At 42.7% G+C, this 24,085-nt stretch overlaps 1 protein-coding gene across 1 annotated transcript in view; it reads right to left on the bottom strand.

Moving 5' to 3' along the window:
• The window catches only part of LOC146812454 (piezo-type mechanosensitive ion channel component 2-like), a 711,007-nt gene that overhangs the window by 99,274 nt on the left and 587,648 nt on the right, over positions 1–24,085 (bottom strand). Inside the window, exons 40-43 of the mRNA XM_085619448.1 lie at positions 19,847–20,035; positions 15,264–15,453; positions 12,232–12,361; positions 8,660–8,807 (exon numbers count right to left, since the gene is read on the bottom strand). Of these exons, the coding sequence (XP_085475574.1) occupies positions 8,660–8,807; positions 12,232–12,361; positions 15,264–15,453; positions 19,847–20,035 (657 nt within the window). The remainder of the gene's footprint in view (positions 1–8,659; positions 8,808–12,231; positions 12,362–15,263; positions 15,454–19,846; positions 20,036–24,085) is intronic.

The raw sequence follows: 24,085 nt of genomic DNA on the forward strand, positions 1-24,085 counted from the left end.
TTATACATATTCATGAAAGGCAACATACGTTCTGAGAACCATCCATACATTGGACCATCTACCAATATTTGAGAAACATTACTGTTGAGCGGATGTTAAGCAGATCATGTATATCTGTGACATCGTTTCAGGATATTGCACTAATCTTTACTGGCATTCCCTGTTTGGACCCTCCCTCCTCCCACGGTTCCCTTCCATATACAAAGCATTTCAAAAGCACAGTCATTATCACAGGCATGGTACGCTTGTCCTAGGCATGACAACCAGAAAGTCCCGATAAGCCCCCCAGCAGCTCCATATTTTCTCCCACTTGCGTGGGCATCCCCTACTCTCCCCGTTCTGCAGCCCTGCACCATTCCATGTCCGATCTCTACTCTTAAACACTCGGTGGTTCAGTCGCACCCCATCAGAGAACAATATTCTGTTGTGCCACTGCAAATCTTAGGGAGGATAGTGATCTAGTGCACTTTCAAGGACATTCCTCACCCCAGATATTCAACAAAATCGTTCTATGTCAGACCTCAGTCGTGAGCCCAGTGTGTGTACCCCCGTACAAGCCACAGCCCCTGGTGCACTCTTCTGTACTAGCCCTCACTATATTATGTGGGAGCTTTCGTGAGTAGTAGGACCTATGAAGTACACAGAGTTGAATCAGCCTGAACCGGGCTCTGACTGCCACTTCCCTGGGTCATCGGAGTGCCTTCTCCTATTCCTCCTCGTCTGCCTCGCCAACATCTGCCTTCCATATCTCTTTAAGTCACAGCAAAGAGCCAGATGCATTGTGCATTAATTTACTGTAGGTTAAGGACACCTTTTTTACGAGGAGCGGCTTCGTCAGCAGTCTGTCCTCTAGTATTGAGGATTCCTCAAGCAGTTGTCACTTATCCACATGAGTCTGCAGAGCATGCCTTAACTGGTGATATCTAAAGACTTTCTTGGAAGCCATATCATATTCTGTTTGCAACACTTCCCCAGAGACCATGCCGCCTCCCCCCCCCCTCCATACATCTCCTAACGATGAGATGCCGATCAGGTTTCATCCCGTAAATCCTTAAAGGAACCCTACATCCACCAGTCAGTCGCTATTCCATGGTGGGGTCATTTCATTGGGCCGACCCTGCCATCCCAGGAATCTAGTTGCCCCCCCACCATATCAAAGCCGTGAACCTTGTGAAAGACGGTAGAGACATGCTACCACCTTGGAGTACAATGCCCTTGGGAAGTCTCTGGGGCTAAGGGGACCGCCTTGATTGAGGGCTCTGTTAGAGGTGCAAAGACCCACTCATTGATCAGTATCAGTTGTGATGCCCAATAGTACTTTTCCAAGCGAGGAAGGGCAATGGTGTGAGACACCATTTGATGAATAAATATGAACTATGAAAGCTGATTCATGTGTTCAACTTTATGTCTATATTCAAGTAAACTGGCCAAGGTGCAGGTCGAAGTTTATCTGGAATGTTTTATAAGTGATGCTTATTATTTTCAGTCTCGAAGAGTTTTTGAGAAAATTGGAGGATATTATAGGATGGGGGGGGGGGGGAATGTCGCCTGACTCCTAACCTCAGGGAAGATGTGAGTAGATTCCAGGAAGGGAGGACGAGCTCATAAAATGCACAAGATATTGCTCTGCATCAGTGGATTTGCAGATCCTGGAGAGGGACCGGAGGAGAATATAGGCATGCCGGCAGGTGATGGTTGGGGTAGTGGGGAGCAATGACCCTACCTATAAAAATAAAAAAATACATAGGAAAATGGACAGTTTCAAATATCGAGATCCCAAAGGACTGCATTGATCCCTCTGATCTAAATAGTGTATCAGTTGTTTTAGGTTTTGCATCATATACAATATGTCCCTTCAACTGAAGCTGTTTTAGGACTATCGATGATATGCGCATTTGGAGTGAACTGCGATTTGCAGGTCTGGTGTACAAGCTATAATTTGCACTGCTAACCATACCTTCGGCATGTCGTTTTTTTTAGTTTATTTTGTAATCATAACTGTTTTTGTCTTCAATGGAAAGTTAGACATGTTTTACTGGTTGTTGTTTGGATATATGTGATGGGTATGTGCTATATGTTGGTGTATGATAATGCAATCAATAAGAGGGAGCGGGGAAGTTATACCTGAGGATTAAAAAGAAAGTAAAGGTGGTAAAGATAAATATCAGGGTCCAGCGTAGGCAACTTTCACCTCTAGATTCTCACCCTTCACACCAGTGCTCCCTCGAAGATCGAGGTAAGAAGTGAGCCTCAATACAGTATGTGTTGGGAAAAATTCTGTGATGGAGCATGCCACTGTAATTCCCAGTTAAGAGTTATTTTATACAAGGAACACGTTTTATTGGGTGGATATAGAGATTTCTGTATGATAATGACCAAGTTATATCATTCAACATTGCCTTTAGCTATGCGCAGTGAGAGTTGACTGCAGGCGAGGATACAGATCAGCCTGAGCAAGCTTCCTTTGCTGCATATAGCCTTTGGTTCTGTGCAATGGTGGTTTACAGTAGGCAACCAACTTCACATCCAGCCAACCTACAGTTGAACATGCAGTTTGCATGTTAAACCCAATGATGGTATGTCAATGTTCGTGCAAATCTATCACGTGGTGTGTAAGTTACTTGCCAAGCTTTGTTTATACTGTCCCCTTTAAATTTATCGCCTTCCTTGTCAGAGCTGCTTCGAACCTGGGATCCATCCATCGGTTTAACTTGCGATAACAGAAAACCAAGCATGGAAAATCCCAATAAATTTTGTGTGGGTTTGCCAAAGGATGCCTAGGTTATAAGCCCTCACTCCTTTAACCATGCTCTCCTTGCCCAATCTGCACGACAATCAACATATTAGAAGCATTTTAGACATGTCAAGTGCCTGCCAAATGTTGGGCAGATCTATGAAATGGCACCAAAGTTATTAGCTAACCAAATAGTTTTTTCACCCCACCTTTTGACTATGCCCTCGTAACCTGATCTATTTGGAAATCTGGAATCCTTGCACTGGATTCAAATTGCTAACAGCCAACAACATTTAATACAGATTCATTAAACCACACCAGCTACAGGCACAAGAGCTGAATAGAATTGCACCAAATTTGGCATAAAAGTAGAAGTTTAGACAAGAAAGCATCTTTGGTTAGTTTGGTATTAATCTGTTCAGGAGTTTTTGAGAAGTTAGCATTAGACAAGTGGTTTTTGGAGGCCTCAAATTGTGCTAAAGTGTTAACCAAAATTAGAAATATAGACGTCTCTGAGCCCGTCCGTGGATGATTTGCAAATTTACCAAAATTAAAAAATAATAAGCCACAGGAGATAATGCGCAGGGCCTGGTTACAGGGTCTGCCTGCAGGGACTGGAATGCCCACAGCCGAAGGCTGTGTGGGATTGGCCCTTCGCAACAGGTTGGATGCAGGGCACTTTGGCCAAATCCTACTGTGCATCAATGAAGGCAAGGTGCAACAGGGATTGGCAAAAAAACATTCACTAAAAAAAGAGGTTAAGGGGATGTTATGGTTAACTTTGGTTAAAACCTGTAGGACCTCGTTTGGAGGGGCCACGGGGGAATCAGGAGCTACTGGCCTCAACCACTGATGTCACAGACCCGTCCTACTAAGGCTATGGAAACTGGGCTAAGTAAAACCCCTTCCACACTTGACTCTGAGTAGAGCAAGGGCAAGCACTCACAGTTTTCTCAGGGGGGTAGTGTGGGGTGCTACAGCACAACAATCAGCAAACAACCAACAAACACAATAACTCCTATGTCCAGCCCAGTGCTTATGTTTTGAGAAAAGAAAGTACTTTTAAACACACAATTATACAAAAATACGAAACCATTCAATTAGATGTACAAGCTGGCGACCATAGGTGTGATTGTTCTCTGAGGGGCGACCCCCTGATCCCTTTAGTAATCCCTCCCACGTGGTCGTCTAGCTGCTGAGTCCCCCACTTCTTCTGGGAAATCTGGTAATAGTGTGACTCAAGCGCAAGGGCAGCATTTTCCTTCTCACAATCAAATGTGCACTTCGTTTCATGTCTTACTACTTTGGTGAATTGGATAGGCACAATTGAGTCCTTGTATGTCTCATTATGGCTTGTCGGCCTATCCGTTCATCTCCCATGGGAACCGTGATGTGCCTCAAATTCGCTAGTTCACGTGGGAAGCCTAGTGTGGGACCCATCTGACTATACGAGATCCCAGCCACCATCTCTTGGGCCCATGGTGCTTGCACATGTGCAGACAATGCTGCAGCTGTCTTGGATGTTTGGGGTCACACCGGTGCCGATGACAGTCATAGCCTAGGCCGGCTGGGCCAAAGGTGGTCATGGCAGTATGGTCAAGAATGGACTGGGAGTAGGTGCAATCCTGATCAGACCCACAACGATCATAGCAGCTGAAGCACCCAAACTGGTCTACAATGATCACAGCACTTGCAGTTCCTACCTATGACTGGGGTGAAAGACAAGGGGGCCCCCCTTTGACACACAGATCCCTCCTAGCACTATCTCCGTCAGAAAGAGCAGACTTCAGGTAATATCCCCTCATTTCTCTGAGACTGAACGACAGACACCAGCTCTGGTTAGACAACAATCCTTTGAGTGCTCTGCAGCGCACTCCCTAGACCTAGGTATAAAGAACTTGGAACTATGTGGGGTGGTTTGTGTCCAACATTTAGACACAACTTGGGGTGGCTCTTTCAAGTCTCTTTCAAAAACAGCTCTCCAGATGCATTTGTGCAGAGCGATGTTTTTTACAGCAGTAACAGTTGGGCTGTCTCCAACGAGAAGCATCCTAAATAGAAGCAAAATGGGGTGTGAGGGTCTGCAAACACACAAAAGGTGATGGAAATGGAATGCTTGCAATTTGTCTAACCACTGACAATCACTTGCGGTAGCATCCCAACCCATCATTCTTTAGCTCACCTTGCCATCTCAGTTTGGGCCCAGCCATATGCAAATCAGTCTTAACCCTGCTCTTCATGGGAACTGTTCAGCCCGAACTGCCAGGCCCTCCCTGAACCAGAACACAAGCAACTCAGGACCGGGTTTGCCCTGATTAGGGCCCATCAGCCAGGTATAGCTTGGTTCCTGCACCTGGCTGCAATTAGCGAACAGAAGGATTAATCAGGGAAAGACTAAATAGTAGGCCTCACCTAGAATCTTCCTGCCTCCAGAGAATGCAGTCCCACCCTCACCTGTCCATCATCCAAATGACAGTGTTTAGGAAGTCTAATCAGCAGCTCCTTGTCTTATCTCCATCTTCCTGTCTGGTTCTCCTTGCTCCAGCTACAAGAATGCATGCAATAAACTTTCGCTGGAAAGAACAGTCCTCACTCTCCAACCTCTGCTATCTAAAATGGACCCCATTGACCTCCATTGTTCAGGCTCACTCATACACATAGCTTATCACTACACATGTTACACCCACTACATATGCACATGCATAACTGTATTGTGTCTAGAATGGCTCCGATGAAGGGGAGTGTCTGAGACGGAGTCAGGTATGACTGCGGCATGTTTATAGCGAACCCCAGCACCAGCGAATGCATGAGGTCCACCCTAGTCTGAAGGTGGGTGATGACTGCCTGGGCAGAGCACGCCTTCAACAGCCAGTCATCGAGGTATGTAAATCCTGGAACCCCTGACCTTCGCAGACAGACTGCAACCACCACCATCACTTTTGTGACCCCCCGTTGGGCCAAATGGGAGCACAGAGAAATGAAATTGCTCGTAGCCCACCGTGAACCTCAGGTAACTTCTGTGGGCTGGCAGATTTGGGATGTAGAAATATACGTCCTGCAAGTCCAGGGCTACCATTCAGTCTCCAGGGGCCAGGGCAGACCCGACCCAATATGAGCATCTTGAATTTCTCCTTTTTCAGGAAATGATTGTGAGGGTGTAGATCTAGTATAGCACGAAGGCCTCCGTTCTTTTGCAGCACACAGAAGTACCGGGATTAGCAACCACAACCTACTTCTGATGCCAGCACTCTCTCGATGACTCCTTTGGTCAAAAGAGCCTGCACATTGCGATGCAGCAATGAGAAATGGTCCTCCGCCAGCCAATTTGAGGACAGTGGCAGGGGAAGCAGGGTTTCCATGAATGGAAGGATGTAACCCCGCCGAACAATTTCGAGCACCCACTTGTCCAAAGTTATGGTTTGCCAGTGGGCAGGTGGTGCCTGATCCTACCTCCAACAGACTGTCCATGAAGCTGCGATAGCATACTAAAGTGATTTGGAGGTTGCGGCTGCCTGGGCCGATCTCTCTCCTTGGATCCCACGAGGTTTGTGTGAGCCGTGTCCATGGCCACAACAAAAACTGGGGAGTCTGTTGGCCATGGTGGTGAGGCGGAAAAGGACGCATCTGGTGGCCCCTGTGTAGCCACAAAAAGAGTGAACAGAAGAGGGGACTGGCATTGGGCAATGGTGAGCCTCTACAATGGGGCAGTGGCTCTATTCTCCTTAAAACACTCTACCTCCGTGTCACCTTGATACTGAAAAGGCGATTGTCATTGAAGGGCATGTCCATAAGAGATGCCTGGACATCTCCCAAGAAGCCAATCGCTCTCACTCAGCTGTGGCAATGGAGCGCCACTAATGACTGTCATGTCCATTCTGGATCATATTGTGAACTTTTTGAGGAAAGCTGAATCCCCAGGAGCTAGCAGCGGTGACACGTGATAGTCCTGTGCACAGGGGTGCTTGTACAGGTCTTGGCCGAGGCCCTAACCAGGACATGGATGAGGGCTTCATTTAAGGGGAGGAGGGTTTCTGTATGAGACAGCCTGGGTTGAAGCACCTCTGTCAAGACTTTGATCTTGATCTCCACCGGGTCCATCATAAGGTCCAGGACTTCAGCTGCCCTCTGCACCACCATAGCAAATGAGGCCCCTTCCTCTGTAGCCACACTAGGTGGAGAGACCAGGCTAGTGTCTGGTGAAGTTTCCAGACCACCGGCATCAGCCAAGTCCTCGTACCAGTTTTCTTAGGACAATTCAAAAGGTTCCCGGTAGCCAAAGGGATCCTCAGATCTGCCCCATTCATATTCCTTACAGGGCCTGGCAGGAATGGAAGGCATTGTCTACAACCTATAAGGTCTAAGTCCGGTTGGCACCGGAGTCGCAGGTCCAGATCCATATTCGAGTCGAGAATTATGATGGGTTCGGCAACCCCATGCCAGGAACGGCGCCACAGGACCAAACCCAGACAAAGATCCACAGGACCTGAGTGGTGCCGAGGGCAAACTCGCCAGCGGAGACCCAGTCAGGGCACCTTCCAAACCTGTGGACCCTGAAGGAGCTCTATAACTTGTGCCCTCGCCATGCACAGATAATTACTCCACATATTACATCACTCATGATATGTTCTAAAACATCATTAATAACATCACTGCAACATTTGAAATTGCATTACTGATAACAGGACTGTGCATGGCAGTGGAAGTTGTTGTTACATTAGAGCACGAGTTAAATGGACACATGTATCAAAAAAGTATTTTGCAATTACCAAATAGCGATATTTACTGAATCGCTATTTGGTAATCGCAAAATGTGAATGTATGTAAGGAATCACTAAAGATATATCGATTTCTTAATATTATCAAATAGCGATGCAGTAAATAGGTAATCGCTATTAGGTAATACTACTCCATTTGTTCCTATGGGCCCATAGGTGTGAATGATTTTGCATTAGCTAATTTGCGATTACCTAATTGGTAATCGCAAATTAGGTAATGCAAAAATAAGGGTGCCTGGGGGCCTAAGGCCCCACTGAAGCACCCAAAAACAATTTGCACATATAAAGTGTACACATGCATTTTTTGTGCATTTTCAAAAATTGTACATGGTTACCATCGACTTGGAGTTGATTGCAATAGCATTTCCTAAATGCAAATTTAGCATTTAGAAAATGCAAGGTACATGTGCTTAGCGAATCGCAAATTGCGATTCCCTATTTGTAGTCTCAATTTTAGGTAATCACCAAAAATTATGACGCCTAAAATGCACTGCCAAAGCCTTTCATGCATCTTGAAAGGGTATTTTGCATTCACAAATGGCCAAATTTAGCGATTCACACCATTTACGAATCCAGAATAGGGCCATAGTTACTTGAGATAACTATAACTGGTGAATTTCAGTGTTTTTTTTTTACCTTAAAACGTTACATTGTCATTGAAATTTTCACCTAACTATATCATCAGTTTAACCTTTTTTTTCAGTGAATATATATATAATTGTCATACAGGGGAAAAAAGTTAAGTGGGAGGGCGGTGAAAATAGATGTTTTTCTCCATTTAGATCCCCTCGGAGATTTTAATTGTGCCTACAGTCCAAACCACCGAACTAATTTACATCAAAATTGTCATGAAAGTTGAGTTTTGGAGTGTGTGTGTTGGTAAGCATAACTGGTAAATTTAATTGATTCCCAGTTTCTAACAGTTTTTACAGTATATAAATATATATCTATCACATACAGTTCACATACAGTCTCTCACACACACAGATCACCACCTTCGTGGAAGGTAATAACAGTGCGCGGCACAGCCAATTGCAGATCCAAATGGCAATTTGTTTATTCACAGCGTTTTCACCTGCCAACCTGTTTCTATCAGACGCACTTCACAACTGTTAAGTATTCATTTTAGAAATTGTAGAACTGCACTTACCCCAAAAGCCCAGTATCCAAAGATGACGATTATAAAATTGATTACATCCACCAAAAACATCAGAGCATAAACGTCACAGACGGGGCTGTACTCCGGGTGAATGATGTCATAGAAGAACTGCCTGATTGGCAGATAGATCTGGAGAGCTCTGAGGGTAAAACAAGCACATCAAAATGTAAGTCTAGGCCCACATTTAAATAGAACTTTAAAAAAGAAGGTGGAACTGTACTTTTTAAATTTAATATGTTTTTCATTTGAAATTGCAACTGATATCAACAGCCTCTATGTGCAGACTGGTCAATCTAGAGTGACATTGCAATGTAATGCTGATGAACTTTCGAGAACTTTATATCAGTTAGAAGATGAGGGATCCACTGACTCAGTCCAATATGAAAAAACACCCTCTGGCTCTGAGTAATACAACTGTGACAAAATAAACAGCTTAATTTGACTCCTTAAGAATGCATGTGGCATGTGACTATAGACTTTAATCACCTTTCACTTGGAAAATACTCTTCGCGCCTGATTATGATCTGCCTATAGAGAGCAGCTAAGGCCCTCAAAGCACAACCCCAGTATATGTTATCATGAATTAAATTAAGAAACCCCTAGACGCTCCTTGAAAAGCTTTTTCGTCATGACAATAGGTCACTACCATAAGGCAGATACAAGAAAATCCTGGTGGAATCAAATCTGAAGATACTTTATGAGATTGAGTGTCAAGGTTGCAAAGCAGAGATGCTTCACATTTAGCAATAATATACTGGGAATGTACTCTAAACTGCGGGTATTGACGTTCTAAAAGTCTGGGAAAGACCCCACTAAATTTCAAATTCCCTATTAATAGAGTTAAATCAGGATGTTAGCTGTTTGGTTCTAAATAATAATACACATTTTATTGATACTGGTGTCATGAAAAGCTAAGTCAAGCCCTCTTAGAGTTGAACCTGTAAGTTACAGTTTATACCCAGATTTCTACAACCAACTGGCTGTGCTACATTATTAACCCGTTTGTTGCGTGCGTCGGCCAACGGCCGTCGCGAGCACCACCTCCGTAGTGCTGCACACGTCCATTGGCCGATGCGGCTCCGCACGCGCACGGAAACGTCCGCACCGCGGCGGATTCTACGACGCGCTAAAGGGGTTAAACTTGGAGAGCCCTGAGTCATTTGAAACATGAGCTGATTATATGTGGAATAAAGTATCCCCTGCCATAGATTTTAAGGCAAGTCACCAATGAGCTCCTTGAACATATAGCGTAATGAGGCCAGAGGCAGAGTTCCTTTATATTGTTGTATAACTCTGCAATACCCTTATAATGTACAACAGGGGTACTTTATTCTTTATGGTACATGGCCACACCATCACCCTACCAACAAAATGCCTATATCCTCAGTGTGGTAGTCTTTCATGTGAAGGAGATCTGATGTTTGTACACATGAAGAACAAAATTAGAATCTCTAGTGCAAAACTAAATACATCAAAAAGCAGTTAGATATTTGTTACAAAAATATATTAGAATCAGCTTAATACACGTCAAATTTAAACAAGCATTGGCATAGCCAATAGGTCTCGCCTTTGGGACCTTATAAGTGTTTAGCCATGCAACAGTTGCATAGCTAAATACTTATAAGGTCCCAAAAGCGAGACCTATTGGCTGTGCAAAGCGGCCGGAAAAGTGAAAGTTATCGCGATCACGATCAAACATCAAAGCGGCCCTGCGGCCGCAAAAGTGAATGTAATCGCTGTAAAGCGCGGCACGTGCGCGCACCCGAGCACATGCACTGTAGCTCTAGGCTGGCCTGGTAGCACCTTTTGGAGCCCTCTCAATAAGTCTCGCCAGACCAGCGCTTGCGCTGGGTCAGGCGAGACCTAAAAACACTGTAGCTAATATGTAGAAACATGCAGTGAGTTTCTATTTTTCCAATTACCTAACACATAGAATAAAAATACACCTGTTGCCATAAATATTTCCTTTCTGTTTATCACTGTCTATCATGAAAATGAAGCAGAAGAAGAAAAATCCAGGTTTACTTTTCGGTTTTAACAGCGCAGCTTTTAATATGTTCTCTGCCCTGCCTTCAACCATGGCTGCTGGTTCCGGCAGTCAGAACTCAACTGTAATAAGTTGATACAGTTGAGCGGCTACATCATTTCTTTATTGCAGCTGACTAGGTGTGCCACAGCAAAAGACACACAATTGATGGACGGAATGCAGAACAAATCAAAACATTCACCCCCAGTCATGAGATCTGGGTTAAATTCATCATTCTTTTGCTCACCATGCCACCCCAGTTTAGACCTGGCCATATGCAAATCAGTCTTGACCCTTGCCTCATGGGAACAGTCCAGCCTGAACTGCCAAGCCAGGTCCTCCCTGGACCGGAAACAAGCATCCTAGGACCGGTTTCAGGGTTTCACCCCTCTTCAGCCAGGATAGCTTGATTCCAGTGGCACAGCGAGCCCAGGACCCACATCTGGGCATACCTGCCACACTTAGGGCGAGGTGTGCCACAGGTCGCATTAAACAAGGAAATTAGAAACAGGCTTTTTACAGGACTTGCAGGCTCCCATGCATTATAGTAGCTCTTATGTACATGTAGCAGATAACTTATTCAAGATATACTAAACAGTCTCAAATTCCTACCTCCTTCTCCTTCGGGACTCCATCTATACCTATTTAAACATTATTTAGTATTGCAAGTTTGTTACAAGGTGTATTCTTGCTTGTGGATAAGACTTTAAGGTCTGGTGAAAATCTTTGTGTTTTTTGAGTTCTGTGAGATCTGGACTGTCTTTTTACTTTGGTATTGCACCATCTGTGTACCAGATCCTTCGGCTGGCACAGTTGCTTTTAAAGGAGAAGACTACCACCTCAATGCCTGTTAAGGCAAATGGCCTTCTTACTACAGCTCTATGACTAAATAATTGTAAATATAGACTACTGTTTAAGGAACCAACTTTGTAATGGTACTACATAGGGACTGTTAATGCACAGCACCATTGTGAGTGATTCCTTGTGGACATTTGATATTATGTTATTTGTTTTAGCTTCTGGGAGGATTTGTTTACTGCTATCCTGTTAGATGGCGGTAATAGTGCGTGAATCACCATTTAACAGAGAACAAATTGTTTTTAAGTGTGTCTCTTTAGGGATATTGTTTCTGCCGGTAATACGGCTGTCACAGAATCCTCAATCAAGACGATGAGACCTTCTGGTAATTTTTCCTCAGATACTATATTTTGGGAGGGGCATAGCTTTCACTTCTCATTTTGATAATCATATTGTAGATATTCCCTCAATAATCATTGTCCTGAAGGTCATATGGACTAAGGGGGTCATTTAGGGTTTGGAAGATGGTTCCTAAATCAGTGCATGATCTGCCAAATTTAGAGGGGGTGGACCTCTGTGTTTTCAACAACAGCAGATCCTCAGCTGGCTTTATCATAGGAAAGCTTTCTGATACTGGGCCGCCAGCTCACACTAGTGATCTCTCTACTGAGGAAGGGCAATTTCTATAATAGGAAAACAGTAACTCTTTAATACTTGTTTGTAAAATTAGTCTAATTACATTTTAATGGCCAACTTTTTCCCCTTCAGCATCTGTTGCTTTAGCTTTGCCTTGAAAGATTGTCGCTTCCTCTTGGGATTTCGTCGAAAGAAATGCCAAAATTTCTTTGTCTCCTTTTTCACAGCTTTTCCTATAAAGAAATATAAAGGTAGAATTATCTTTGTTATCGATTTTATTTTTCTCTCATGATTATCCCGACAATATTAAATGTATCATTCCTTCTCCATTATTCATAAAGAATATAGGCATCTTGTGAGAAAGTGGATTATTAGTTGGGGTGGATGGTAGTCCACCACTATTAATAATATCACTATTCTTGCTAGTGCCAGTAAAGGTTTCAGTAATTTAAACCTGAGCTCAACTCGTGGTAGCTATGGCATAGAGCAGGCAGACTTAACTTGAGAACATGGCTAAAACATTTAGAAGTACCAAAACAGTTAAGTTGAAAAAAACAACACCAAAACATTCAACTCCAATTTATAGAAATAGAGAATATTTTAATGAACATAAAGAGATCATACCCACATAAATCTATTAAAGGGGTATGAAGATATGCATTTTTTAAGTTTGAAATACATTTTAGCTGCAAAAATCAGAAAATGCCAACTGCAGGCAACTGGTCGCGCAAGACCAGGACAAAGGTATGGTTTAAGGCTGGCCGCGAGGTAGTGCAGGTTGGATACGAGACCCACGTAGGTCCCAGTCAAGGAGTTACCTTTGGGTTTAGAATTTTGTTTGAGAAGGTAGAGTTCTCAGTGTGGCAAGGTTGCAGGCTGGAACAAAAGATAGGTTAGTTTACGACGGGTTGGAGAAGGACAGGGTCTTGGGAAAAGTCATTCGACAAAGGTGGGAAAAGCGCAAAGTGGGAAAGGCAAGAGTGTGCACCCAGGAAGCCGCCGGCGCCAATCGGATGTTGCTCAATGTCAGGCCTGGTCAAGATTTCTATCTTCGGATTTAGTCCCTATTCTGGAAGTCAGATTCTTTCCACAGGTCAAGGCCACAAACTGTAGCCGGAGAGGGTTCAAATTTGTCTGATGCCGCTTGGTGTTGGGCACAGTGAATTGAGTTTGCTGCTATGAACATGAACATGCTAAGAACATAGCGGATGCCGCGGCAAATTTAGGCCCACCAGCGATACACCCATGGCAGAACATCTGACAGGTAGGACCTGGCCTTCTGGCAGTTCTCCAGGCAGAATCTTTGAAAAAGTTTTAAGTCCCAGCTTTTAGGGTTAGGCAGGAGGAGTACGTATTGCCCCAGGACCCAGAGGGACAACGCATAGCGGTCTGGACTCACTCATGTGGAAGCTACCCACAGGGTCAAAGGCAGATCCAGTTGGAACTGGTCAGCTGAGCCCTTCATGAAAATGAGCTTCTTGCTCATTTTATTTCCCTGTAGCTTAATAGGTCGGCCAACCGACCCTTGGATTCAACTTCAAAGTCATGGGTACAAGTGGAAGCAGGTCCGGCACTCTGGGTTTTCCTCATATGTCACAACTTCTGACTTCCACAGGTCCAGAGGTGTTCTGAAGAGGATATTTGGAGAGCCACATTTATGCCCCCAGTGCCAGCCTATGGGTGGGGGAAACTACTGGCCATTCTCTAACCAATGGGCTAATAGTTCCCAGGGGAGATCCTACCCACTTTTGTAAACTAGCCCTCAGTGTCTCTAACTAAAATCAACATGCAGAACCTCTCTTCCCCTGTGAAGAGCTCCCTGTGCTGACCCAAAGGTGTGGCTTTGATAATGGGCAAACCTTCAATTGTGGACACTCCTAACCTGTTATGGAGTAGCTCTCTCTTTCACTGAGTGTGGAGACAAGCTGAATATTAAGACAATAGGGAAGCAGGCCTGCATGTGAGATACATCTGCCTGTCACAGTGTAGGCATCCTTTGAAACTCAGGAAGGGGTGGGCCATCCTGCTCTGGGGGAAAAATATCTCCCCACACCCAAGCCATGTGTCCACTGTCTGGAAGAAATACATATCTCACTACAGGAGAGCCATCCACAGTAGGATGACAATGAACACTGGCAGAAAGGCACGCTTGACTTGGGCAGAAAAATTACAACTTTTTAAAAGTGCAATCTTCAAAATAGTACCTTAAAATCCAACTTGGCCATTAAGTTGGATTTTAAATTACTATTAAAGTGAGTCATTGAATCATTCTAGCTATTCCTAAACTGAAGTTAAAGACCATATGGTGTTATAAAGTAACCCAGTGTTTTCCTATGGGAGAGGCAGCCTTGCCTCAGTGAAAAACTGGAGATTCTCACTGCCAGGAAATTTAAAACCTAATCGCACATATCCTACGGTTTAAATATCATGCACCCTGCCCTATAAGCATGTAGGGCCTACCTTAGGGGTGACGTATAAGTATTAAAAAGGAAGATTTTGGCCTGGCAAAAGGTTTATTTTACCAGGTTGGACTGGCAGCTTTGAACTGCACACCTAGGTTGCAGGGGCAGGCCTGGGGACGTTTTACCAGACTACTATCGCACAATGAGCGCTGCAGCCCACTATTAGTATTTCATTTACAAGCTCTGGGTACAGGTAGAACCATATACTGGGGACTACTAAGTAAGATAAAAGTACCAATCTGGGGTATACCAATTTTACCATGTTTAAAAGAGAGAGCACCAACACATTACCACTGGGTAGCAGGTGTAAAGTACAGAGTCCTAATGCCAACAAAAACAGGTTCAGCTACAGAAGACAAAAATCCAGGGGAAGACTATGCAAAAGATGGTCATTTCTAACACTACCTTACTCAAGCTTATATAAGGACTGAATTATACACCCAATAACATTAATTAGGGATCTCGTAGATAATAAGTATAAGCAATACCCAATTACTGAGCAGTTACTTCATGTAAGGATGCTGAAACATTTTCTACATTTCTCTCTAAGACCTGTAAAGAGGGTAACAATTTTAGAAAAAGAATTAACGGAACATATTTGCTGTTTCTGTCTCTCTTTTGAACTTGCACTTCTCTCACATGATTGAAATAACCTCTAAAATCCACTTCTTACCATCACTGCCTGCTTTTTGAGACTTCCGCCTTTTTCTAAAGGCATTTTGATGTTTGAAAAAATTCCACTGCCCTATCCCAGATTTCTTTTCTTCCTCCTCTTTGCTTCCTCGTTTCCTTTGCTTTTTGCTCTTTTTCTTTTTCTTAGACTCAGGTACGCTCATTTCTTTATCATCCCATAAACCATGGCACTGTTGGAAACAAGTGGGAAAAAATATCATGACCCAGAACTCCACACAATGGGTAGAATAACAATGTCTAAGTAGTCTTCATAACTTAAATGGCAATTGCTTTTCAGATACATGGTCTTTCAGAAAGAACCTAGGCATATTTGACTTAAAATATAGATTATTTTAAAGATGACAATGATTTATTGAATGTTGTTCAATGCCAGCAAGCTGGGGTTACTAGCCCACACCACCTCCCCTGAGTCAGCCTTGGACAACTCTGCTTTACTATCCTGAGACAACCAAGTGCTACAACTAGGTACTTGGTTACCAGTAAAAAACACATTGTGGACTTATTACTTGTGAATGACTCACATCCTTCACAACTAATAACGCGGTCTCTTACATCCAGCAACAGGTTTTCCATGCCCTGGACTTTATACCATTTGAGAGGCAGAGTCGGAGGAATCTGCATTTCTTATGGTTCACCAGAGTAGCATGGTTTTTGGTAGCCATAAGATTTGTCTGTGTTGTTGTCTTAGTTCTCTAGAACAAAATGGCTATCAATGTTGTGCGGGCCCATCTGCTTGGGAGGCTGTATTAGACACATATCATTATCAGTATATATTTGTTCTCTGTTTAGCTCCTGGCCTTACAACATCTCACTGTGAGAGGATGACAGTGCCAAACCCGCTAGGAGCTATTCTTGTGGTTCTGATGTAATTCTTTTTGGTGATATCATTTGCATCAGGGTAACATAAAAACAAATGGGGTCTGATGCAATGTAGTGGTGAATTTGTGGTGACATGCAATACTGCTGATGATGTTGCCATTGTCACTCCCAACAATGATGTGGCTAATTTTGTCCCCAGAGCTCTAGATGGTGCTGTCACTGTTGATGGAAGTTCCTGCATCATCACTGAAGTCTTCGTCGATAGAGGTGGCTTGGTGGTCAACATAGCCTTTGTCAACAGAAGTGATTTACTTGTTAGCAAAGCCTCCCTAAATGGTTTTGGTCATTGTCATTGACAAAAATGATTTCTTCAGATATGGAGTCGTCTCTGGGTGCTGAGTCATCTTCGACAGTTGTTTTGTCAACAGTGAAGGATCATTGTGTTCTTTAGACTTTCTGCTCTTTGTTGATGAAGGGACAGCTGGCGACAATGATATTTGCAGTTCAGAGCACTCATTGATGGTGCCTTTGTTGTCACTTTTTCAGTCAATGGAATACAATCTATAGGCAGTGGAGGCAATGACCGTCATTTTTTTCACCCACAAAACAGCAGAAGCCACAGGAAAAACCTCACCACAACCAGAAGTTTGTCCATTCAAAGGCAGGCACAGAGGGTCTTTTGGAGGGTGAAAGACTGACATCTGAGGTAGCTCCAGTAAGTGCTTCATGATCCATGACCTTCCTGTTTGTGCTTTTTAAACTTCAGAGTGCTTTATCAGAAGAGGCACAGGTGATTTGGCACTGAGGAGGCATAGAAGCTTACCTTCTCTATCTTTCAAGGTTTTGGTACTAAAAGTGGCACACTTCACAACTTTGGGATTTGCAGCTACATTTATGAAGGCAATAAATACAATCAGTGTGTGGGTCATCTGTGTAAACCTTTCAGGCTCCACACAGGCCTCAGTGACGGCAGAGTGATCGTTGATTCTGCAACGGTTTCTTCCCCAACATACAAAACTGTACCTCAAGCTCTCAGGAAGATGATGTAGTTCCAGTCCTTGCTGTTTTCTCAGTTGAGTTCTTGTCAAACATCCAGTTGCAAGAAGAGCTGAAAGGGACTACTGGTTGTCTGAACAAACGGCAATAACATCTGGTACTTGGAGTCTCTGAGGAGGGTTGGAACCCTGAGATTCTCCACCTTATAGGCAGGAGTTGGGTCACAAAATGAGGTGGATGGTCTAAAGATGTTGTGTTGGTATACTATTGTACTAACACTGGCTACTGGAGGTTCCCAGCTTGATGCCGGCAGATAATTCAAGCATGTGAATGAATGAAAGATTCAATGCTGCAGAACTGCTATCCATTATCATAATCATAGGCCTTTACAGATTCATTATTCATATGCTGTTAATTATTCACAATCACACACTGTTAATTTTATCAAGATATTGACTGATTCCATAATTTCGCTGTAATTTCAGATCATCAGAAAATATTAATGTTAAGGAGTGGATGCTGAGGTCTGTGAAGTCACCATCTTTATTGTCCGAGGAAAGGGTCACTCCACCCAGTAGTCAAAGTGTCAACCAGCACAGAACAATATACGTGAAAGATGTCAAGTGCCTCTTTAAGAGTGCCCCAATTAGGAGGAAAGCAACTAAGGGCCAAAAAATCCTAGGCAATCTTGTAGCTCTTGATTAAATATGGAGAAATCAGCACTGCACCAAACTCCTCCTGACATCAAGAAGCAGAAAAGGGCCAGGCAGAATCCAGGCAACGAAATCCAGAAGAAGATCAGAGCAGCCAGAAGCAAAATTCAGGGACAAAAATAGCTGCAAAGGGGGATGAAGGTGATGGAAAATAGGGGAATGATTGTGCTGAGAAACGTTTAGCACTCTGAAATGACTCCTCATATATGGAATAAATGGAAAGTGACATCACAAGAAAGAACTCTCACCCATCTTGAATTCTCCAACCTCTGTTAATATTATTCTAGGACCAATTCACCATCCTGGAGAGGGATAGTTATATAATTTGATCATGCCCTCTTTTTGGAAATCATGGTAGACGTTCAACAAGTTTGAGATTTAAATCTCTTGACAACCACTGCAATTCGAAACCCCAACATTGGCATCCATGCCCGATACTATGACTAGCTAGCAGAAAACACCGCTGGGTGGGCGAGAGTACAGAGGCACCAGGTTAAGCCGTGGCAGCTGTTCAGTGGAAGACACGCCCCCTTTCAATATCTACCATGCTGCTTCTTCTTCAACATGCATAGGGCTTCTGGTAAGCTCCATATTCAATTCTCCTTAAAGTTAAAATCCATTATTGAACCTTGCATTAAATGTACACTTTATGGCGCTCAATTTATTGGTTAAGTACCTAGACAAGTACACTGACCGCCGAATACCACTATAATTAATATCAAAAGAAGGCATGTAGCCCAACTTTACGTGATGACGTCCTTACCTACAGACTTCATATCTCATTTCTTTCCGGCCTGACATCCACTATACATTCCAGAATTTTCTTTACTTCACCATCATTCACTTCCGTCAAATAATGCTTATTTCCTCAATGTATCTTCTGATGCCAGCATTTTGCTTGGATAGCTCATTAGAGAAGAATAATTTTTTGGTCCACCTTAAGCAACTCTGTTCAACTCCACCCCTATATTGAGGCTGCCCCACATACAGTCAATTTAAAAATCCATGTTCCCCAAGTGGGATGCATTGCGTTTTCAGGTCTGCCAAGTCACAGAATGCCCTTTTTATTGAAACTAATTCCTAATTGGAAGGATGTGGATCACTGTATCAATTCAGCTGGAATGATGACTATTAATTGCTGCATAATATATATAATTCTAGAGGATACTGTAATCATTTGAACATGATTTTGATACTGTCCGGTACAACTTGCTAAAAAGCATAATTTCCTGGTCAGTTTATGATTCAAATATCATACAAATACAGGACCTTTCTTTAAAACTGAAGACAAGTATTTCAAGTCTCAGTTGAAGGATTGCTGCAGGTCCACTGACACATTTACCTCCAGTGGCACCCCCAGCCTTCCCACACTCTCAGCAGCAGATTCCTGTTCATTTTTCCTCACTGTTTTCTAATATGCGTTCATCTTTATCCACTTTATATATTCTCCGACCTAACTATCTATTAACAATATTGGCATGCCATTAAAATTTATTAACATGTAACAGTTGTGAAATGATAATCGTTTATTCATATACACCCCTGTGGTTATAAAGACTATGGTTTTGTGACTTGTCCTTGCCTCCTGCCCTACTTCTTAATTTCGCATGGATCTATTGGGAAGGATGGCACACGTTCCTACTGTAGGAAATGTGCCCCTACTAAATCCATTACCGAACGTTCGTCTCACTCAAAACTGTGATAGTATCCAATGGCATGGAAAAAGGAAGAGGCACCTACTGATAAAATAAAGTTGGGCGCTCAGAAAAAGGGTGGGTAATCCTCTAATTTTTTCTAAGAGTAGTTACATCTATGGTGCTCTACTTCAATGACGAAAGAGATTTATTTATTTTGTGTGTGTGCATCCTCATTTGTCATGATATCTTTATTCATTCTGATGTTAATTCTTAAAACCTTTGTTAATGTGGTCTTTGCACATCCCACTCCATTACCAGAAATGATTATCTCAAAATGTGTGACTCTTCATTCCACTCAAGCTTCCCCAAGCATCCTTCTACTCTGGGACATGGCCTACCTTTAGGATGGATCTGTGGAAGAATAAAGCAAGCAACTGAATGAGGTCAAAGAGCACGTAGCCATCTTTCTTCTCAATGCCGATAATATTGGGAAGGTGAAAGGGTTTTTCTGCATTCAGCCCCCTGTACACTGTTGAGGTCCAAGGAAAGAATCCAAACTGGAAAGAATACTTGATGACTACTGCGATCTAGAATAGGAAGAATACAATTTAGAAATGGAACAAGCACACTGGTTTCCACATCCTTGAGATATCTTCCATATTGGGAAAACATGTCTTTACACAGCCCAATGGCACAAATTTAATACAAACCACATAATTTAATTTTTTTACACATGGTACATTTTAAGCAGCCAAATATCATAAAACATTTTCTTATGTGGATGGAATCCTTACCTAGTCAAATGAATTTGGTAACTAGTATTACATGCTGGGAAACTAGATCAGAGACAACACAAGTTTACTTTCAAAACCAAAAACACCATCAGAGGGTGTCTGGTTGTTCCTTGGGAAACAAATGGGTGAAGTGGGAACATGGTGTGGTCTTTCAAGCAGTAATTGTATTCAAGAAAAGTGTACATTCCCGCAGAAAGAATGGTGTGTCCAACATGAGCTGCCATTTTGCTATAATGCCTGCTGAACTTGGCCCTCTCTGCAGGGTCACCCCAAAACATTCTGCCTTCACCCCTCCTGTCTTCTCACTCTATTTTTGTTGGCTTTCACGACTCTGTGCACTTTATCACTGCTAACCAGTGCTATAGTGCTAGTGCTCTTCCCCTAAAAATGGTACAATTGGTTTACACTTGATTGGTACATTTAATTTACTTTTAAGACCCTCGTATATGGTACCATGGGTACCCAGGCCTGTAATTTAACTGCTTCTAGTGTGCAGCAACACTCATTGTGCCACCCACATTTAAAAGTTGCCTTTCAAAACAGGGGCCTGCCATTGCAGCCTGTGTGCAGTTTAAACTGCCAATTTGAACCAGCAAAATAAACCTTTTGCCAGTCCTAAACCTCCCTTTTAAAATGCCTGTTAATTACTCCTAGGGTGGGCCCTAAACAGATCATAGGGCATGGAGCATTGTATTAAAAAAGTTTGGACATGTACTTTGAAGTTTTACATGTCCTGGTAGTGAAAAACTCCTACATTTGATTTTACTACCGTGAGGCCTACCTCTCCTATAAGATAACATTGGTTACCTTATTACGTTTAAACGGTGCTAATGTTTAATTCGAAACATGTAGAAATATCATGTTTGGACTCAAATGAATTGTCATTTAAAATCCTCTTTAATGGTAAATTCCGGTGTTAAATTACAATTTTGAAAATGCCACTTTTGGAGAGTTGGCATTTTCCTATTCTAAGCTTGCTGAGGCCTTCTATGAGTTGGGACCAGAGTGTTGCTGGAAGAGGGCCATCCTAGAAGTTTTTGTCCACTTCTAGGAAGCTGGCACCAGGTCTACAAATAGAACACTTAGACCCACTCTTTAGTACACTCCTGGACCTGTGGTAGACTCGAGAAGGACTGCCTTGTACTTCAGAAGACTACCCTGCTGCTTGAGGCCTGCTTTGTACCTCACAGGACTTCCCTGCTGCTACCAGAGTACTGCCCTGCTGCTCGAAGCCTGCCTTATATCCGCATAGGGCTGCCCTTCTGCTTGACACCTGCCATGCTGCTTGATCTCAGGACTACCCTAGTAACTCTACGGATCAGTTGACTGACCTCCTATTCTGAGCTATAGGGAAACAACAAGCTCCAGAGGCATCCATGCAAATGCCGACCTTGCCTGCTGCAACTGGCCCGACTTGGCCCTGAAACTGGACCTGCCTGAACACTGCTGGTCTCTGTTGGAGTGAGTTCCTGATTTTCAAGAGGTGCCTCCCCAGGTCCTGGATTTTTGATTGCCATTAGTTGAGCTCCTCCTATGAAATCTTGAAGTTTTAAACTCTGTTCACTGGACTTTGAGAATGTAACTTTTACAGTGGAACTAACCTGGTTCCTTTATTCTGCCCATACCCTATCGCGGTTAGTCTGAACTTGTGACTTTGTCCTGTCTAGCATGACCAGATACTTACAGATAGAATTTTCTGCTTCTTGGTGCTATTTTTACTCAAACCTTTGAAATTGCATACCTCCAGTTCTACAGATTGGATTTTTGTAATTCTGGCCTCATTTTAGTTATTACATTTGCCTTTACGTAACAGAGTAACTCTAAGTTAAGCTTGATTACTTTTGTGCCAAGCTACCAAATGGTCAAGCACAGGTTAATTTGGGAACTTTATTGGTTTACCATGACAAGGACTGAGGCAGTTGATTGAGAAGGGTTTTCACCTGCTTCTATCAAAAACCCAATTTCTTACAACACCCAATTATATGCGATGTCATTTACATTCACAATGAGAAGTTAGATTTCAGAGACATAAAGGTATTTTTCAGCTACCTCCCAGTGGCATGCCTTGCATCTATTAGAAAATGCACACCTGAGTGAAATTGCTAGTTCCTTGTTCTGTAAAGGTAGAGCCTCATTACATTTTGTGTGATCATGTATAATGAATGAAAACATATTCAATTTGAAAAAGGAAAGAGCAAACATCCTAAAATCTAACTTATATTTCAGTGATGCATATTAATAAAAGAGAAAAAACTATTTTACAATAGTTGTTTGTGTAACTATGCTAGCTATGACATTGTGGTTAAGTTCCAGAATCGCTGCTATGGTTGCTGGTAGTATTGTTTGACCAACAAAGCACCTACATTGACAGAGTGAGCTAAGAAATGTGGCCACATGATATTAATGGTCACCAATTACATTTGCACCTTATTAAACAAAGAATAGTTTTCAAGACCTGGCTAAGCCTGCCAACATATAAATAAAAAACAATAACTGTAGGCGGCTCCTAGAACAATGAGTAAAGTTTGCCTCAAACTTGAATCACTACAATATTTAACTGCAAACACTACAAATCAAGCATTATACTGTGCTGCCTCAAATGTGTTGAATGCCCTCTCAAAAGAAATCAAGCTATCCACCTACCTCATGGCTTTAACAAAGGCCCTCTAAAGTTCACTTCTTTAAACTGTACTTGAGGATTTCCTCATTTCCTGTATCTGATCCTCAGCTCTGGCATACTCCTTTATCTTCCTTCCCCCCTACCTTCCTTTTACCACTCAGCAACATCAATTAAGACTTAGGGGCTGTTTTATATTTTGGTGCAAGACCCGTCGTTCTGCCACAGGAACTAGTATATTACTCCATCCCCATGATGGAGGGGCTGTCTGCCAAAGTTATAAATGACCGCCAAGTAGGTGATCATTTATAAATCATTGGCAGGAACCGCTATCACGTCAGTTCCCGTCAATGCATTTTGCTATTTGGTTTAGGGCTTCATCAGCATGATGCAACCCTGCATCAAACAGTATTCTTTTATATTTTCTAAAAGAAAATCCTTGAAAATAAAAAAAGTAATGCTCCCCTCACCATGGGAATCATCTCCCATGGTGGGGGTGCATTATTTGTTTTTTACTGTCTCTCACCCTGTGACGGACAGTAAAAAATGGCTATATCAACCTTTACTGATTGGTTGGTAGGGCATATAGCTTTTTTCAACATCCTTACTCTGTTGGGCCTTCAAACAGGTTGGGCTATGTTGGTGATGGAGTAGTCACCACTGTAGCCAAACCAAACGTTTGCCTGCTTTTAAATCGGGTGGGCGGATCATCATTTTGTTTGTTTAAATATCTTTATTGGTCTTTTCTTATTTTTTCTTTTCTTATATTGCATAACAGTTCAGGAGTATCTGAGACATTATCCAGACATATACAAAGCAACACAATAAGAACACTGTGCATATCAACAATGTGTTACAGAAGTAGAATTACAATACATAGTGATGCATACATGTTTCTCCAGAAGGCATTTACTGGTAAATCGTTGTGTGCTACTCCCTGTTCGCGCTGCTGCACTGCATTTCCCAATCCTCATACAATATCGCCTGTGTCATATGCTAACACACCTAGTTTCAACCAATATGTTGGTGCCTGTCGCACATGACATTAGCGTACACAGGAGATATAAATTCATGATCGTTTCAGCACTTCAGTGAGGGGGTTGTGCAAAGAAAAAGAGAAGAGAATAAAGGAATGTGCCAATAAGACATATATTATCTAATCCGCAAAATTCTAACAACATAATAAAGAAACTGCCATCGAGAAAGAACAAATAGAATAAACATAG

Source organism: Triturus cristatus, chromosome 7, assembly GCF_964204655.1.
Source record: "Triturus cristatus chromosome 7, aTriCri1.1, whole genome shotgun sequence".
Taxonomy (NCBI): domain Eukaryota; kingdom Metazoa; phylum Chordata; class Amphibia; order Caudata; family Salamandridae; genus Triturus; species Triturus cristatus.